The sequence below is a fragment of the Sarcophilus harrisii genome, chromosome 1 (assembly GCF_902635505.1).
Source record: "Sarcophilus harrisii chromosome 1, mSarHar1.11, whole genome shotgun sequence".
NCBI classification, from domain to species: Eukaryota; Metazoa; Chordata; class Mammalia; order Dasyuromorphia; family Dasyuridae; genus Sarcophilus; species Sarcophilus harrisii.
Genome location: NC_045426.1, coordinates 18,951,991 through 18,972,339, shown reverse-complemented (window position 1 = coordinate 18,972,339; position 20,349 = coordinate 18,951,991). Strand labels below are relative to the sequence as shown.

Genomic DNA, 20,349 nt, shown 5'->3' with positions numbered 1-20,349 from the left:
AAGGTTTAATTTATAAGAAGGAACTTGAATATGGCCATGACTGGACAATTAGAAATTATTTATGATTTAATAAAACAGATTAAACCTGATCTCAATGAAAAAGATTGACATAATGAGTTTACAAGAAAGAACTTGAATATGGCCATGACTGGCCAGTTAGAAATTACTTAGTAAAACAGATTAAACCTGATCTCAATGGCAGAAAAAGGTTTGTCCTGAAACCAGCACCCATGAGTTTCTGCCACATTTCCCTGCTGCATCCATTTCCGTGAACAAAAGCTACTGTGCCAGACAGAAAGGACCAGAGAAGATGATTTTCTGACTTTTTCTCAAATAGATGGGTCTGTGATCCCTCTCTCCCCACTGGCACAGGATGCTCGCAGACTCATTTACATAACTAAGGAGACACCTGTAACAATATAGATTTATCTCATCCCAGTGTTCTCATTTCTTATTCTTTTTAAAAACAAAGTTATTTAAAAAAAAAAATCCTGGCAACTCAAGAAAGACAAAATCCCACTTGCCACAAAGGGGATGGAAATTTTCTTTCACTTGCTCGTTAAGAGTTTCCTCCCAAACGAACAGCACATTAGCACGAGCAGACTTAGCTTCTTTTTCCAAGCACGCTGGCTGCTCCAGCGCCTCTGACACATCTTGGGACAGGTGCGACGTCCCGAGTCAGACTTTCCACGGGGGCCCGGTCGGACCGGGGGCCACCGTTACTGCCCGTCCTGGTTCCCAAAATAGCCGTCGTGGCTCCTCCACACAAAGCCATTCAGGCTGAACCCGCCCGAACAAAGCAGCAGATGAAGGAAGAGGGCCGAACAACACAGCGAGAGGTGACGGGGAAAGGAAACTGACTCATGGTGGGTGAGGAAATATGAAAGCCGGCGATAAGCTCCTTACAAACAAACCATCAGCGCCAGGAGAGATTTCATCCGGCCTCTCGGGTCCGTCTACCAAAGGACCGGGCTGTTCTAGCCTGTTGCCTTTCAGAGAAGCTCAGAGGCCTAAGGCCTGAATTCTAGTCTCGCTGGATGCTCCTGGAGAAAGCAGAGCTCGCTGGCTTAGCTCTGGGGAGGCAGCGTGGTCGGAGGATAACAAGCTGGACCTGGAGGCTAATCTGGCCTCCGTGGGGCTTCCTCACTGGGAGGAGGCTGGGTGAGTCATTAACAAAAAAAAAAAAAATTAGGAGCAAAACCAGGCAGATTTGCCCTGAGTCTCTGATCTATGAAAAAAAGCACTAGGTAAGTGACAGCTGTCACTCACTCAGAGAGCTCACCTCTGTTTTTCATTTCCAAAGGCAACGTGGGCTAGTGGGCAGAGGGCTGGACTCCGAGCTGGGGGTAGATTGCCAAACCTCAGAGAGCCCAAGTGTCCTTATTTGTGTAACAGGAATAATAGTCCTTGTCACAATCTTCCTTAGAAAATCGTTACATAAAAAGGACCTTGCAATAATCAAAGGGCTTTAAAACCATGACATTATCCTGGCTGTGTGATCCTGGATAAGTCACGTAACCCCCATTGCCTCAGCAAAAAAAAAAATTAAACCCAGGACATTATGCTATTGCTAATGCTAGTACTTTAAAGAATAAACTCATTCTCAGCAGGAAAATAAGCACTAAGCACTTCTACAGCATTTCAAGGTTTGCAAGGGGCAGCTATCGCGTTCAGGAGAGAGAGCACTGAGCTTGGAATCAGGAAGGCTCATCTTCCCAAGTTCAAATCCAGCCTCAGACACGCACTAGCGGTGTGACCCTAGGCAAGTCATTTAACCCCGTTAGTCTCATTGTTAAAATGAACAGGAGAAGGAAATGGCGAACTATTCCATTCTCTTTGCCCCAAAACACAAATAAGGTCACGAAGAGTCAAAACCAACTGAACAATCAGGTTTGCTAAGCAATGGACATATTTCACATAATCTTTTAACTCCTGGATTTTCACAATAACCCTAAAAGGTATACTCATTTTACAGTCGAGGAAACTGAGGCAGACAGAGACTAGTGAGCCATCCCAGGTGACACAAGGAGGCTAGATTTGAACACAGACCTCGAGCAAGCCCAGTGCTCTATGCTACACCACTAACTAATGAATTTCTTTGGCTTTGGGCAACCTCCAAAGCTCCAGCCCTCTTCTCTCATGGAAATAGAGATCTAAAACTGGAAGGGGCTTGAGGTCAGGGGACTTTGCCAGGATCACACGGGTAGAAATGGTGGAGTCAGGATTTGAACCCAAGTCCAGGAATCAAGCTCTCATTACCGTCCTAATTAAAAGTGATCACCAAGAGAAGGAAACGTCCTAGAACCTGGGAAAATCTGTATGAACTGATGCAGAGTCAAGTGAGCAGAACCAGAAGAGCCATTTCCACAACAAAACTGAAAAGGCAGCTATAACTCTGATGATCAAAACAAGGCCCAATGATGGGTCCAGAGAACAGATGATGAATCACGCTACCCAATTCCTGGAGAGAACGGACACATTCAGGAGGAAAAATGGATAATTTTTAAATTACATGGTCAAGGTTTAGACCTTTTTCTTGACTATGCTTATTTGTGATAAAAGTTTTCCATTTCTTTTTCCTGCATCTAAGGTAGGATAGAGAAAATTCTATTCATAAAATTTTATTTTTTTATATTTTATTCATAAAAAATTATATTAAATTTAAATTTTTTAATTAAAAAGAACAAAATACTTTTTAAAAACATGACCAAGGTAGCAATTTCTCTTTTTGACTCTGCATATTTGTTACAAAAGCCCTATTTTTTTCCATCCAAGGAAGGATAAAGAGATAGAGGATTGAGAAAGAAAATAGAATTTTATTCATATAAAAACAAAAAAGAATTTAAATTAAATTAAAAATGAAAAAGAATGAGATACTTTTTTTTTAAACCTGGCCAATGGAGGAATTTCTTTCTTTTTTTTTTTTTTGACTAAGCAAGTTTGTTATAAAAGTTTTATTTTTTCTCTTTTTTTCTCCATCCAAAGGAGGATAAAGTGAAATATTGGAATTTTATTCATTTTGTTTTAAATTTTTTAAAAATTTAAATTCAAAGGAGTTACCACAATTTTAGATCTTTGTTTAAAAATACACCTTCTCCAGGTTACAAATCAGATTGTTTTCGGGGATTTGATTTCTACTGCTGGTTTTGTTAAGCAAGTCTGCACCAGGCCGGTAGGATGCATAATAGGGATCATACCCAGGAGGTTTCAGCAAAGGGCTGGTCTAGTAAAGACTAACAATGACTCCATTTACATCTAGAAGGGGCAACTGCAAACACAAAGTTAGCAGGGGGTGGGAACCAGTCGGGAAAGACTCAGGCAAACACATTCCACCCATAGCTCACACCTGGAGATTTCCCTGAAAAGGTGAACTTTCAATTAGAAACATGAATAAAGCTGTCATGGAACCCAGTCTCCCAGAATCCTCCTCACCTCGGCCATAGGCCCGGGCCTTCTTTGGGTTGAGTTTGGGTTTGAGAGGGGCTCCCGGCTTGAGTTTGGCTTTGGGAAACTGAGACAGGTAAGTCATGACGGAGTGTTCATCCACATTGGGGTGAATGATTTCTTCAGGAGTGATGACCTTAAAGAGAATAGAGTGGTCATTCCTCAGATATACACCTGCCACCTTAAACTCTGATAATAAACAAAGAAAAATTTAAAACCCTCTGCGATCAGTTTTCAATAACTTCACAATAAATTACCCAATGAAACCCACAAGTCAAGCCATTTGGCAAAACCAAACCAGAAGTGACCCAGTCGCCTTTCTCTGTTATCCATCCCCTGATGTCCAGCATCTAAATGCCCATCCCTAAGGATGACCAGTATTCCGGCCCTGGTTAGGATTCCCCACAATAGATCCAACTAAGACCTCCCCACAGGCAGCTATACTCCAGCCACCTACCCACAATCCCACAGTCTACTTCTAGCTTGGGGATTAAGAATAAATCAATAATAGTAATAATAATGGCAATAAGTATTTGAATTCACATCATTCTTAAAAAAGATCTGTTCATTTCCCCCTTTGATCTCTTACTCCTATCCCTTCCTTTTCATCTTTAAAAAAAATAATAATAGCTTTTAATTGTCAAAATATAAGCAAAGATAGTTTTCAACATTCATCCTTAAAAAAAAAAACTTGTGTATTAAAAATTTTTTCCCTCCCAGAGAAAGCAAATAAATCAATATAGGTTAAACATGTGCTATTCTTCTAAACATATTCCCAAATTTATCTTGTTGCATAAGAAAAGTCAGATCAAAAAAAAAAATGAGGTAGGAAAAAAAAAGCAAAAAACAAAAAAGGTGAAAATACAATGTTGTGATCCATATTCAGTAGCCATAATCCTTCCTTTCTATTCTGTGTTTGTCTTGCCCAATACAGCATAAGCTACTTGAAGCTAAGAGCTGTATCCCCAAGGCCTAGCACAGCGCCTGCACATAGGAGGAGCTCAATGCTTACTGACTGATTTGACAGAAAACTACTCAGATACCAGAGAGGATGGAGGAGGGCAGGGCTCTTACCTGTGGGACCCCCAACCAGTCATCGGCCTGCTGCATGGCTTCCCGGGCATTGTCCACCGGCTTTGAGGGATCCCAAGATTCCCAGTCAGGGCAGAGACCTGGAGAATAGAGGAACTTTCAGCGGACCCGTACCCTAAAGCCAAGTCACCTGATGGCAACTGCAACAGCAGCAGCAATTATCCAGAGAGACCCATGCTTCGCCTTCCCAAAATACATCAGAATCAGACCACAATTCCCACAATGGTCATTCACCAAACTCCCTGCAGGGAGCTTGTTCTACCTGCATTCTCTCTAGTTTTAGGAATCTTTACCCTCCTTTTCTCTAATACAATTAAGGCTTAAATGGAAGGAAATTCACCATCTCAATCTGAGTCTTGTAATTTTTTTTAAAAACATGGGTAGAAGATACAGAGATGATTCAAAAAAGATTGATGTCTGATAAATCTGACATTTTCCCAATATCTACTGGGAGACTCTTCCTGAAGAAGCAATTTACTGGTTCTCTTTTCTCTCTTCTCCTGTACCACTCCAGGAACTTCAAATTAGGACTTGGGGAGCATTCCCACTTCCCAAGCAGTTCCCAAGAGTTATCAAGTTCAGACCCAAAGGCCTCCAGAACCTGACCCACCCAGAGCCACCCAACCTCATCTCCAGCAGCTTCTCCCCCCTTCCCTGGTCTGATCAGCCTCCTCACCCTGCACTCCAAGCTTCATTCTGATCTATTCTCCTTGGCCCATGCTGTTCTACCATGTTGTTTCTTCATCCAGGAGAATCAGAATTCCAGCAGGCCTTTTATTGTGTAATTATTTAATTCTAAACTTAGTAACCATCAACAAAACACTGAAATATGCAATTTTTAATTACAGGCTACATACAGCCACAAATTCCAAATTTTTTAGTCTGTCATTTTCTTTAAAAACATGTCTGCTAACAACTTCTCTCCCAAAGAAGAGCTGAAAAATATGCGCTCTCTCTCTCTCTCTCTCAGAGCTACCTTTTTTTTTACTCTAAAAGTCTTTGGGATGAAAGATGGCTCTCTCAGTAGAAAAGAAGAGGAATGTTCTTGGAAATGTAGATAATACAAAAACCCCAAAAGGCACTGGCTCCAATTTTAAGCAAACTAATTTTGTTGCCCATCCTCAAGAGTCTGGCTTAATTCCCAGCTGCTCTGAGAAGCAGGGATTCCAGCCAAGACTCCTCTCACCTTTCTTGGGTTCCTATTGCACTTATCATCTATATCACTTCCAAAATAGATGATCTTGTCACCTATTCGTCTGAACCCATCTCCTCTTCCTCTTCCTCCGTCTCCCTTCTCGTTCTTTTCCTCCTCCTCCTATTCCAAAGCTCCAAGATTCCATGAAGGCTACCACCTTTCCTCCCTTCCACATTCTCCTGAAGATCCTCCCAGAATCGGTACAGCCTCTCCATTTGAAGGCAAATGCTCGGGCCCACTATGGCCAGATTCTTCTCGAGGTTCTACTCACTGAACACAACCCAGTGGTCCCTTCTCCTACTCCCCTCTACCTACACTTCCTTTTTATGAGTTGTCTTCTGCTATTAGGAGGAAGCAGCTTGAGACCAGGGTCAATCTTTCTGCTTTTATTTGCATGGTACACACTTGGTGCAGTTCCTGGTACTTAGTAAGTGCTTAATAAATGTCTAACTTAACTTGAATTGAAGAATACTTCAACAAAGTCAGAATTCATTGCCAGGAATGGACATTTTTGTTTCTCTATGGCTATATACCAGGCTTCATTCCATGCATCTCACCACAAAGGCCAGGAAAAAATGGTTCTCCTGACTTACCTTCTCTGGGAATCAGAATCAACAGGCTGGGAAATGTTATTTCCAAAATGAATAAGTCAAAGAACCGCAGCCAACCTGCAAACCCATTTCCCTCAACCCCACCTAGAATTCAGAACCTCGGGACAGAGAAAGGCCTGCTGAACAAGCTGATGAATGAATATTATTCTAGTGTTTGGAAGGGACAGGGACTAAGACCACATTAGCCTAAATTAAGACAATCAGGCCCAATCCAATTATGCATAGATACTGAGGTGAGCTCTTATCGAAACAAATATGAAGTTGGTTCAATCTGGAGGTGGGGTTGGGGGCTTAAGGGGTGACTCAGTTGGAGGCAGCCCTGGGTGATAGGAAAAGCAGTCCTTGGACTTGCCTGGAGAACTCTAGGCCTTTGGCCATGGGGATAATGCTGTAACATGTCAGTTGTTTTACTGCTAAGACAGGCACTTTCCCTTTCAAGTCCCCACTCGGACAGGAAATTCAACCAAGGTGTCCTTCCCCAGCTGCCATGAAGCTGGAGCTCAATGAGGGATAACCATCCCGGACAAGCGCTTACCTGGGGCACAGCTATCCACGAGGGCTCCCAAGGCTTTGCCATCTTGCCAATTCTGGTTAAAGTTGGTGATGGGCAAATAAGGGATTTTGTTTTGAATCCAGCCCAGCAGCCTCTGTTTCGGAGTTTGTTTCTTAGCATCATCATCTCCTTCATCTTCCCAAACAGGCATAGAAATTGAGTAGTGAAGAATGAGGGTCCATACCAGGCCCAGAATGAGCTTCAAGTTTCCATCAACAATAGCTTTACTATCTGTGAAAGAAAGAACAAGGGATGTCAAAATTCATTCATTTTTCTATTCAAATTCTTAATAATTCCAACTAATCCAATGGGGCAGAATCCACTGGAATCCACCATGATCCACGATCCATAAAAACAAACAATAACCCATACCAATTGATATCGGACAAAAATAATATTTGTCTCCAAACTATTCCAAATAATAGAGATTTAAATTCATTCATTTTTCAATTCAGATTCTTAATAATTCCAACTAATCCAATGGGGCAGAATCCACTGGAATCCACAATCCTTAAGAACAAACAACATCCCACACCAATCGATATCAGACAAAAGTAATATTTGTCTCCAAACTAGTCCAAATAACTAGCTATAACTAATAAAATAGTTATTATGTTTGTAATAACAAATAACTAATTCATTTTTCAATAGAGCGCCTTTGGAATTCCAATAAGCGCATTTGGGTGGAATCTACCACAATCTACCATATTCAACAAAACTTCAAGAAATGATTCTTAGAAATAAACAATACCCTTATACCAATGGGCATCAAGGACAAAAGTAATCAATCAATCAATATTTATTAAGTACCTACTCTGTGCTGAGCATTGCAACATCCTTGTCTCCGAGCTAGCCCAAAACAAACTTAGATAAAATCTTAAAACTTGAGAAGAGTAGATGAAGACACCTTACCGTATGACTCAGTATCATTTCAATTAGGATTAAAGCAAATTGTAGCATTTCTAATGCAGAGCAAAAAAAAAAAGCCGGATTTGAACCAGGGTCCATTGCTTACAACCTGTGTCACTCTGGACGAATCTCAAGCTTTAATCTTTTCATTTAAAATGAAAGCCTTGGACTAGCCAAATTTCTCAGTCCCTTCCAGCTCTGCTATGCTCTTTTGATCTCATTCAAAGTGAAAGTCTCCAATGATTTCTATATACATGTAAGGTTTTCATTTATGTCTTAGCATTTCTGGCGTCAAACATGAGATCATGTTATGGAGGAGTATAGTGTGTGAGACACTGAAAAGCTGCGTTCTTAGCCAAAATAGCAATAAAGAGAAAGCAAATGATGCACTGAGACTTGGATTCCAATTTTATTTGCGCTATTAACTCCAAATGAGCTTGGGAAACTCAATTCCCCCCTTGCCTGTAAAATTATGGAACAGTCTAGACTCAGAGGTCCCCTCTCCATTCTAGAGATCTGACCATCTTCAGATTCACACAAGAGCTTTGTTCTCTGCTCCCTGTGGGCCTGACTGTATAATTTAGCTCAAACCCTCATCTGAACGACCAGAATTCTGGCAATAAGCTTTATTCAAAGACCAGACCACCCACCCCCAGATGTAGCGGGCATTTCTGCCCCGAATGCCCCGTGAACAGGGCCACCAGTCACTAGGTCCCTTCTGAAATGCCTCCATCACTCCAGGATGGCACCCAACGGCCTCCACCTGTTTCTACAAAGCTACACACTAGAAGGATTGTCTGTGCGGAATACAGCCCCACGTGGACAGCGCAGAAAAATCAAGGAATCCAAAAATATTTATTAAGCACTACGTGCCAGGCACAGCTAAGCCCTGGGCAAAACCACAGCAAAAACACGGTCCCTGCCCTCGTTTTCATCGGTTGCCAATTTTATTTCTCAGTGTTTCAAATCAATTAGTTAACAAAACAAAAGTCTTGAAAATTTAGTAGTTTCCAAAGAGTAGAATTAGCTAAAAGATTTCTCCTTATGAACTTTTTTGGGAAGGAGGGGAAAAAAGCCATTTCCACCTCTAAATTCCCGGCTACGCCAAGTTCTTTATGTGTGACCAATGGTAGGATATGGCGAAAGCTGTCCGATGGTAAATAGCTTGTGTGTGCTTTAATTACAAAGCCTTCATAATAACAATAATCACAACTGAAGTTTCCCCGGTGATTTATTGAAGGCCCAAAAAGCACTTCCCATCCAGGCTCTCATTCTATGTCATTCAGGGGCGTAAGGACAAGGGGGGGGTGGGGGGGAGGCTATCGTGATTTCTGCGGGAGGGCAATGACTGTGTCAATACTGGCCACCTCTGCAGTGAATCCACTCTGCCCAACCCACTGACCCGAACAGAGCCTAGAGTGAAGAATTAATCCCACAAAATTAATGAATCCCACTTCCTCTTGCCTGCTTTCGCTGGGAACTCTACTGAAATTTTTCAAATAAGAAAGTTTTCAAAAATGTGTTGTTGATTACTCGGGTGTTGCTCTGCGTCAGAGTTAGAAATTCCAGGTTAAATTCTTTTCTCTTCCCCTTTGACTTTTCCAAAAATGTTTGAGTCAGGAAATTGGATTCCTGATTTTTTTTTTCTGGATGGGACGGGGAAAGGGTGGAGAGCTAGGTGGCTCAATGGACGGCAAACCACTCCAGTGTTTCTAACGAATAGTTACAAAGAGTCGGATACAAGTGGAAGGACTGACCAACAACATGGGGGAAGAAGAGAGGTCTAGAAAATCTGGACTGATTTTTATTTAAGCATTTCTTTAAGCACTTTGAAAGGTAAACAGATCAATGGATTTGGAAGCAGAGGCTACTTCTTACTGTGTGAACCTAGCCAAGTCACTCTCTCTCCCTCAGTTTCCTTATTTGCAAAAAATAACTTGGACAAGGTGGTCTCTGAGGTTCCTTTCAGCTCCAACTCTTAGATTGTATGCTAATTATGATTCAGAGTAGGGCTAAACACTTAAAAACATGAGATGGGGTGAGGAGGGAGAAGGAAAAAAGGGAGAGGAGTCAAATCCATGTGGAGCTAAGAGTTCTAAAATCAAGCTGTAAGTCAAGTATTTCACAAAAGCATCTTACACTATACCTGCCTCCTGACAAAAATTGCACACTGCTGTGTGTATACACACACACACACACACAAACACACACTTCATAATTATTTCATCCTGAAATACATACTATGTAGTATTTCTGTCTCAAGGTGGGAGTCCAGACTTGGAAAATGTCCACAAGAAGTTTCCTTGAAAGAAATAACACTCTCTCCACCCAATCTGCCCTAATGAATGGTCCTTTGATTCCAGCAGTAACTGGGACCTTTCAGGAGGTGTCTCTCCACATTCCTGGGGGCTCCTTGGCTCTCGGCCCGTAGGACCAGAAAGCATCCCACATTTAGGCCTGGGAGCCATCTCAGAATCCAAGTACCTCATTTTCCAGACTAGAAATCAGAGGCTGGAAACAAGAGGGTTCCAAGCTAGGCTCCCTTAGGTCTCTAAAACTAAGCCCCATTTCGGATCCCACCCTCACCTCCCATACCCCATAAGGACACACCCATAACAAGAAACTCCCTCATCTTAAAAGTGAAGTTTCACTAGGCTCCTACCAAGGTTGCTTAATTACAGTCATAAGATTTTATAGACTAGAATGGACTTAGTGATTTGTTTACCCAAAGCTGGAGACAGACATGAGAGAGAAAGCAGGCAGCTTCAGGAGTTGACACAGTCCCTACCCAGGCCCAGAGCATTAAAACAGATTGAAGTGAGCACTGGCTAGTCGGTGACATTTACATAGGGATTTGCAGTTTTAATTACAATAAATAATTTGGTCCTTGCAATAATCCCTGGGTAGGGACAACCACAGACACTGGCACCCACTTCTTAGGGAAGGGCTCCCTCATGGCGTTCCCCATAGTCCACCGCAGTTCGCCAGTTGGATTGCCGAGGGGTCCAAATCGTTACTGCCGGACATCCCCAATGATCCCCAACTACCTCACTAACAATAATAAGAGCAGAGGCAGGATTCCAATAGCCCTGGAACATGCGCCAGACACTATAGATTTGATCTTGCTTAAGCCTCAAGATAATTCTGCAAAGCAGAGTTTGTTATGCTGTAGACACTATTACTCCCCATGTGACAGATGAAGAAATGTGCTCAGGGACGGGTTATGGGATGTGCACATGGTCACCAAGCTAATAAGCATTCAGGGCAGCTCTCAAATCCAGATCTTCCCGACTCCAAGCCCCAAACTCTCCCTGCCATACATGCCGCCCTCCTCAGCAAACCATCTGGCTGTAAAATCATGGAAGCCCGCCATCTTGGAGGAATCTCGCTGACAAGTAACCCAATGTTTGATGAAAAGCTCCATGGGGAGTGTACATTCCTGAGAAGGCTTACTGATAAGCGGCAGGACCAGAAAGGAGGTGATGGAGTGAGGAGACTCGGAGAGAGTGTGAATTTGTACAAGTGGTCTTGAGTAGTAAGGGAACCAGAGCTCCCTCCCCCCACAACACGATGTTGGGTGGATCCCCAGTGGGAAGATTCATGGGAAGACTGTAGCAGGAATTACTCAGGATGACAATCCATCAGCAAAAAGATTAACCTCTGCAGAAAAGGCAGGTCCAAACAGGAATAAATCAATTCTACGTACGTATTCCCATACTAAGCAAAACAGGATTACAGAGAGAAAAGCTAGCTGTTCCTAGAAGTTTCTTTTCACATGACATAATCCCAGTGTGGCTAAAGACAAGAATACAGGTATGTGTTGATAGAGCAGACACACAGAAACATGTACAAACATACATATACATGTATATGTTATATATGTGGCCATATGTATAACATGTATATAGTTAAAGTAAATTTCATCTACATACACACTGATGTATATATTTTATATAAATTTCACCTACATCCATATCACACATATATCTTTACATAATTTATATAAACTTCATCTACACACACACACAATTCAGGAATCCACCAGTCATAGACCGAGAGCTAAAAGTTCCCGAGGAGACCCCGTAGCCCAATTCCTGCAGTTGTATATTAAGGGCCTGCCACGTATGTATTGAGCCTTGAGCGAGGCACCCATTTCACATGAGCAAACTAAAGGCCAAAGAAGAATCCTGATTTGAACCCAGGTCTGTCACACTTTCTGCCCTATTACTGATTAACTGGTGCTCCAGATACACTCCTGACTCCCAGGGCCTCCAGGCTTTGGGATTCTTGCTCTGCAAAATTAGGGAAGCCATACCCGAATCACATTTCCCCTGTGGGAATCCAGAGAAAAGACAAATGTAAGTGACCAGCATGACAAGAGGGAAGGTCACTTTCAGTTTCCATTTTGTCGAGTCCTTGTTTAAAGTCTTCATCTTTATTTCACAGATAATCCAATTGAGTCATAATGAATCACCGAGTAAGAAGTGAAAGAACCATTTGGTCCACGTGAAAGAACCATTTGGTCCAATTTCCTCATTGTATAGATGAAGAAACTGAAGATCAGGAAGGGCCTTAACTAACTCTGATTCCAGTTCTTTCCACTGTATCACCCAACACTAATAACTCTTCCCTGACTCAGCCAAGAAGTGGGATTCCTTTTGGAAAAAGCGGCATCCAAACCAGATCATACCACTGATAACCATAAGTCACCAGGGTTGTTTCAAATTACAGTCTTCCTGCTCAGGGTGACCTGCAAAATCCCTATCGCACCAAGAAGAATCCATTGTTAGAAATCAAAGTCTAAACATGCTCCTCCTCCAGCTCCTGAAGCTATCAAGCAGAAAGGCATCAGAACGAGACTCTTTAACCCGATTATCTAACCCTTTCATTGAGTTCCAAGCTGAATGACTCAATACTGGACGTATAGAATATTAAGTCCTAAGAGAGGATTCCAGTATTTCATTTATTGTGATACATCTAAAGAGGACATTAGTAAAAACCAAAGAATCAGAAATTCAGAGACCTCAGAAGTCACCCCAACCTTGGGTCCCTCAATTTTTCCCCCCAATGTTTTTGTAATTATGTTTCCATATGGTGGGTTTTCTTTATAATCTGTACATTTTATTTTGGAGATTTAAAATCACCCTGTTGGTAGGCTTTACCAAGCTGCCCCCCCATGGGTCTGACTGAAAGAACGTCAGATAGATCTAGCCTGACCAGAGAAAGACCCAGAGAGAGGCAGTGCTTCTCCCAAAGTCACACAGATGGGAGTAGGATTTGAACTCAGACCCTCTGACCCCAAACTTGGTACTCTTTCCAGAGACATCTTTTCTGGGCGAGTCAGAGTGCTTCCATTTTTAGTTTTCCATTTTTGCCATAAGGCTGGCAACAGAGTCGTCCCATTTCCACCCTCACTCTCTGCTAATGAACCCAAACAAAAACTTGACAAGAGGCTAGAAAGAGTCTCCACAACTGCTTTCCACTGTGCCATTTCCCACGGCTGCGAGCCAAAGCTATAATCACGATGTGTAAATTAACGAGAGGGCTGGTGAGACCTGAAATTTGTCACTTCCCTGGGCCAAGTGATTTACTGCTGGAGGTGAGATCAGGCTAAATCATAACCACAGCATTCAGTGGACTCTCCTCCATTATTACATAAGAGCCAAGCACTCCCTGGGACACTGGGTGCCCAAAGACTGGAGAATGGCTGAATCAATGCTTAATGGCACCTCCACTTTTGGACACAGTCAACTTGCTTTGTGCAACCATGTGTAATTGTTATATGGGGTTTGTTTTTCTTTTGCCACCTAAAGAATGGAGGGGAGAAACTAAATGATAACTTATTATTCCTAATGATGATGCTAGCATTTAGGGAGTATTTGAAGTCTTAAGTTTCAAAACACCTAGAAATAAGCATTATTATTTTCCTCATTTTACAGATGGGGAAACTGAGGCTGAAAAGAAGCTAAGTGATTTGACCAGAGTAACACAGAATCCTATGTAGGAATTGAATTCAAATCTTTCTGGCACTTTTATTATACTGTTGAGGAGGGAAAAAAAACAAAATATCATAAAAGTTGTGTTTTTTAAAGAATGACAAATATAGGCAAAAGGAAAGAGAAATGTTAAAATTTAGGAATATAGAGCACAATCACAGGATTACAGATCTGTATTCCTACAGCCTGACTTCTCATCTAGCATTAGCAGCAGCGGCGGCGCTGAAGATACAAAGATATAAAACATTTCTAGTCCTCAAGAAGCTTGCATCCAACTGGAATGGGAGAATGGAGAAACATTTGAGATGAATTGAATAGTAACCACAAGAAGTATTAGAAAAGCTCTGAAAACAGGACTTGTGTAGCTTCAAGAAAGCTACAGATTCCCAGAGGGCGGAGGGTCTTCTGGTGACCGCCTTGCTCTCATCAGGGTATCGGCCCACCTTTCTCCATCATACAAGTCTCTGGTAGCCTCCTCAACAGCACATCTCCTAACCTAATTAATTCCTGCTCCGCAATGGGAGGTATTGTAGGCTGCTCACACCCATCACCTGCCTCCCCATTGCCCTTTGGGTGATCTCCACAACAACTCTTGACATGACTCATAGCAACCCCACATCACGGGAAGACTGCTGATGTTTCAAAGACAGGTCTTTGTTTCAGGGCAAAGTTGGAGTCATTAAAAAAGCTCTCTCATTCCCCAACCATCCAGTCCAGTCTCCTCATCCTATTCAAAGAGGAGCCAAAATCCTTACCCGTCTGCAGGGCTTTCTCACCGGTTGTCCATCCAATTATAGATGACCTCCAAATAAGGAACATTAGCCATCCAGGGAAAATACGCAGTTCGCAACAATAAAATTCAACCCTAAGTATTTTCCTCATTTTACAGATGGGGAAACTGAGGCTGAAAGGAGGGTAAGTAATTTGACAGGAGTAACACAGAATCCTATGCAGGATTTGAAGTAACTTAGTAATGAAGTAACTGATAACTTAGTAACTTTAAGTAACCAAAGTTATCTAGAGGCTAATGAATATGTTGGTGCTTTCATGGTTTAGGAGAGAAACCAAGTGGCTTCAATAATTTTACCAGAGCTTTGGAATCAGTCAAACAACTGGCATTTATTAAGCCGTATAATTAGGTGCCAGACCCTGGGTATAGGACCGGAGATGTAAAGAAAGGCAAAACCAGAGTCCCTGCCCTCAAGGAAAGCCCTTCTGAATGGGGGAGGTGCTATGCAACTAACTCTGGACTAACTCTCACAAAGTAGAAAGGAATATTGTCAACTGGAAATAAATAGGCTAAGCACTGGCTTTGGTGGAGAATTATGAAAACACGAAGAAAAAGCGCAAGTTGGGCCGCCACCTATTGCAAAACTCTTTATGCTAGAAGCCCCTGTGTATTATAGATTCCTCTTTCACACCAGTAGGGCTAGAATATTATTAAAAATTAATATGGCAGAAACCTGCGAACACTTGCATGGACTGAGGCAAAGTAGACTCTAAAGAAAGACACACATTTATGACTGCAAAGAGACAACAAAACATGTTTCAGGAAAATACAACAAGGGCATTAAGAGGCATCCACTGTCGGTTATCGTTCCTTTGTCCGTAGGTTTTACTCAACTGTTTGAAAATAACAACTTATTTTCTCTTCTTTAAAATTCTCCAATAAAACTTATTAAAAATAAATAAAAATTAAAAACAAAAAAGCTACTATGGATTCAGTAACGTGAATTTGTATTTTATTCATCCTCACAACATCAACATACATCTAAAAAAGCCATAAAGCATATGGAAGACATTATTTATTCAGTTGACAGATGGTATATGTTCACACCAAGTCATTTTATGAAACACACCCACAGATCTGTGGCCACAGCGCCACGGCCTGCAGGCCGACAGCCCCCAGACTCGGGCATTGCCAGCTTAATTGACGAAACCCTCAAGCCCCAAGTTTATAATGCCAGAGCTTGTCGTGCTTGCCTTCCCCGGGTGTTCCCCTAACCGGTATTTATGAAAGGGTAAGTGTCCCAAAATAGAATTTTCCTTTAAAGTTTCTGATGGAAAACTGTATGGTGTTTATTCACTAGAAAGTTCTGATTGCTGGGTCCCAAAAAAGGGGTAGGAAAATGAGTATTTCATGAAATCCAAGGATTACCATCCTAGCATATAACCACTCCCCCGACTCAACTTACAATGGATTCAATCAACTAAATAAAATAACTTTCTTGCTTTGAAAAATAATATCTTTTTCAAAGGATCATAAAGCTCTCAAGTGGGAAGAGATCTTTAAAATGATCCAGTACAACCATCTCATTTTACAGATGAGGAAACTGAGACCCAGAGAGGTTGTCACTTTAGTAACTACTCCTTTTCTCACTCTTTTGGATAGAAATCAAGTATATATTAATGTTACATTGGGTTGAACCTGGAAAGCAGCCTTTAAGTGGCAGGAAATCAATGAAGTGCACTTCATATATGTTTATCATGGATACCCAAAGCCACACACTGAGTAATCAAGAAAGAAGCCAGCACTAACCGGCCACGTGGAGAACAATAAGCTGCACATAGTTTTAGGTCCTTCTCCACCTCCATGGGTTATGTAATGGTGAACGCCATCCCTGAACAGATTAGCTATTTGTGTGGCTAACCAGCGTGCATGGAAGAACCAGGTGATGAAGCTGGGCCCCACAGGAATGGGGAGAACAAAGGAAAGCTGGTGACTGGACCAATGTCAAGGTCAACAAGGGCTTCTTGCACTAAGCTTAAGGCAGCAGAAATAACATAACAGAGAATACCGGGAGTAGTTGTGCACGAGACAAGAACACCGCCAGGTAGATTTCCCTAATGAATAAGGACGTTATTCCAAATCATCTGAGGCAGAAGCTCTAGCGCACTAATCCAGACCAGACCCAGAAGAGGAGCCCTTCAGTGGCCAAGACTAGCCCAGCCACAGCTGCCGGGGACTCATAGGCAGCTAATACTGAGTCAGCCAGCCCCAGGGGTTGGCTGGATCCGTCTGGTCTGAGAGGGAACTCTGCCTGGCTGCCTGAAAGGCAGCTCCCTTCCTTCTGAAATAAATCTGGCTAGCACTCCCTAAAGAAGCCAAGTGCAGGGGAAATAATGCTCAGGCCCGAGAGAACTTGAACTTGGATGGTCTAAATCCTCAAAGCAAGAGGGGAGCTGTCAGAAGGCTACAGGGAGGGGGTGGATCGGGGCACGGGGCTCAGTGAGGTTCCCAAGTGTCCCAACGCTTTAAGAACTGCCCACGGGTGGGCTGTTGTTTAGACTAATCTAGTTACAGATGTAAATCTATAGACATACACAGAACTCTGAGGGAAGCACTGCCCAACTGGCTATCAGAGAAGGGACAGAGAAACAGGCTCCCTGCTTCCAGGGGACCAACAGATGGCAGGGGCAGCCAAGGGGCCGAGCAGTACTGGCTGCCTCGTTCATTTGGTCACTGAAAGGGTTAGGGAGCAGGAGTGAGAGGTCCTAGGGAGGTATATGTGTGTAAATGTGTGTACTTAAGACATTTATGTCTGAATTGCAGGTACAGATGTAGATGGGTATGCATACATTTGTCTGTATTATAGGTGTATATACATAAACGTGTGTATGTACATTTATGTCTATATTCTAGGTGTATGTAAGTATGCGGACATGTATTTGTATTGTACACTCAAATGTGTGTACTACACATTTATTTCTGTAGCCTAGAACACCGAGAATGGAAAGGATTTATCCAGGGTAACACAGCAGTATGTGCCAGAGGCTGGATCCAAACCCGGGATGTCTCTGTCTCTGCTACCTACTCCAAGACAAGGTCAAAGAAAGACAAAGAAAGCACCAATGAAGACTAACCTAGCGCTTCTGAATGTGTAACGGAGGGCAGAGAAACCTGGCTCTGACAATGACCTGAAGCTGATCACTAACTGGGAGACTCAGTTTCTCCATGGGAAAAGGGGCTAAAATTACCTCTGCTGCCTGCAGAGGGCTGCTAGGAAGATCAGTTTAAGATAATGTTGAAAATGCTTTGACCAGTAAAGAATACAACTGCAAAGATGGGTAAATATTGATTACCAGGGTGATCTTTGGGGTGATTGTTGATTACAAATTAGCATTGATTCCAGGTCTTTCTGAAATCCTCCTGCTGATCGTTTCTCACAGAACAATAATATTCCATAACATTCAGATACTATAACTTATTCAGCCGTTCTCCACTGATGGGCAGCCACTCAGTTTCCAGTTTGTGCCACAAACATCTCTGCACACATGGATCCCTTTCCCTCCTTTAAGATCTCTTTAGGATATAAGCCCAATAATACCACTGCTGGGTCAAAGGGAACACATAGTTATAGCCCTTTGGGGACTGTTCTCCAGAATTCTCTGTTTATAATAGTTTACAGACATGCATAGGCCCTGTGTCCCTGGCCATGGTCTAGGAAATTTTCAAAGACTGTTATTCAAAGAAGGTGCTTCACCCCCGCTCAGGCCAAGGAGTGCCCTGTACCAGGGAACATGGGGTCCAACCTGTGAGTGTTTGTAACATTTAATTTCAACAAAGACTAGAGGTGATTTCCAGCTCTGCTCACTCCCTGCAGGACCACAAGCCCCTTCCCTCTGGGCCCTCATTTCTAACACGGGAGCTGGGCTAGAACATCTCTCAGAGCCTCCAATCCTCTAACACATTCAGGCCATCAACCTTCACTGAACAAAAGGGGAGATTTGCCAAGGAGCTTCATGAAGTAAAAGGAGGAGAAAAAATTCTTAACGTAAAAAGGTTTGAGAGGGAGCCCCGCCGAAGGAAACTCCAGGCGACCCTCACTGCTGGCTGTGGAAAAGCCAGGGATGCATAGGGGTGGAGAGGGAGAGACAGGGAGGGGCTGGAGCTGCCCTTGGGCCTTCACAAATTTCTAACAGCACAGATAATTTCTCTGTCTGTCCCCAGAGCTTTCCTGTAAGCTAGATGCGCATCCTGAGCACTTTGCCAATTTTACCTCCTTCTTATGAGGGATCCAGAGAATCCCAGGAAAAAGCTCGGCTCCACACGTCTGCAAAACCTGCTCCTGGATTCTACTTATTTCAAATAACAGGATGTCATTTCCCACTCCCCAGTCCCCTAAGCTCCCTGAGGACAGCAGTCTCTCTGTATCTCCCTGTGTCTCTCTGTCTTTCTGTGTCTGTCTCTCTCGTATGCACACTCGTGCTTTTTGTCTCTCTGTCCCCTCTCTCTTCCTCTTCCCCCCATTTCTATCTCTGTCTCTCTGAATCTCTGTCTTTCTTTCTTTCCCCTTTGCTATTTCTGAATCTTTCTCTGTCTCTGCCTCTCTCTCCCCTTTTCTGTCTCTTCTGTCTTTCCTTGGGCATGGCACATAGTAGGCGCTTCAATGCTTGCTGAAGAGCTGTTGTTGAGTCACTTCAGACAAGGATGACTCTCTGTGACCCCATTTTGGGTTTTCTTGACAATGGTTCGCATTTCCCTTCTCCAGTCCATTTTATAGATAAGGAAACTGAGGCAAACAGTGACTTGCCCAGGGTCACACAGGCTGGACTTGAACTCAGGTCTTCCTAACTCCCAGGCTGGTTCCCTATTCACTGCACTACCTAAATGAAGAGTGATGTTAAACCAATCAACAAAACACCAGACATTTACCTGGACATGCAAAGGCTCCCACTTGGAGTTTTCTTGGCCATTTTAAGTTATGTGTTAATACATTATCTCATTTGACCTGAAGCTGATATTACCCCATTTTACAAATGGGGAAACTGAGGTTCCTAACTTGCCCAGGGCCACTCAACTAGTAAGTGCCAGAGGCCAGATATCAAACTGGATCTCTACAAAAATTCAGTCCTTCCCACCAGCACCACGTTCTCCGCCGACAGAAAGTCAGGGACAGGTCCTCGTGGTTTAATGGGACAACCAACACGCCGACAAATGCAAAGAAGACCGGGCTGCGGGAGGAGCAGAGGGATAACGGACCGCCTGGCTCGGAGCAGGCTGCAGAATTCTCAGCCCTTCCAAAGCAACGGGGCCAGAAGGAGTAAACGGGCGCTCGGCCCAGCCAGCCCCAAGTGCAGCTTCCCAAACCTTGTGCTCCGTCTGCTAAGTAATTACCCGGCAAGCCACAGTGGGGACGCTGAATGAGGGGTGATGGAATCAAGATGTTCCTCCTCAGTGTTCTGCTCCATGCAACGGGGCCACCCCCTCTGCTCCAGCAGATTCCAGGGTCCCCCCAAGGGAGGGGCTGTGGCTGGCAGAGAAACAGACCCAAGAGCCATAAATTCAGGATTTTTCTTGTGCAGCAAGATAATTGCATAAATATGTATCCATATGGGATTTAACATATATTTTTACCGTGTTTAACATATATGGGATTACTTGCCATGTAAGGGAAGGGGGAGAGGAGGAGGGGAATTGGAACACAAAGTTTTGCAAGGGTTAATGTTGAAAAATTATCCATGCATGTTTTGCAAATAAAAAGCTTTAATTAAAAAAAAAAAAAAAAAGCCATAAATCCAACTCAAAACACAAGGTCTTTTTTTTTA

At 42.9% G+C, this 20,349-nt stretch overlaps 1 protein-coding gene across 6 annotated transcripts in view; it reads right to left on the bottom strand.

Annotated features, from left to right (window-relative positions):
* The window catches only part of FLNB (filamin B), a 131,020-nt gene that overhangs the window by 72,145 nt on the left and 38,526 nt on the right, over nucleotides 1-20,349 (bottom strand). For all 6 annotated transcript variants that reach the window (XM_031953181.1, XM_031953191.1, XM_031953198.1 and 3 more), the window contains exons 2-4: nucleotides 6,878-7,126; nucleotides 4,519-4,616; nucleotides 3,433-3,580 (exon numbers count right to left, since the gene is read on the bottom strand). In XM_031953181.1, the coding sequence (XP_031809041.1) occupies nucleotides 3,433-3,580; nucleotides 4,519-4,616; nucleotides 6,878-7,126 (495 nt within the window). The remainder of the gene's footprint in view (nucleotides 1-3,432; nucleotides 3,581-4,518; nucleotides 4,617-6,877; nucleotides 7,127-20,349) is intronic.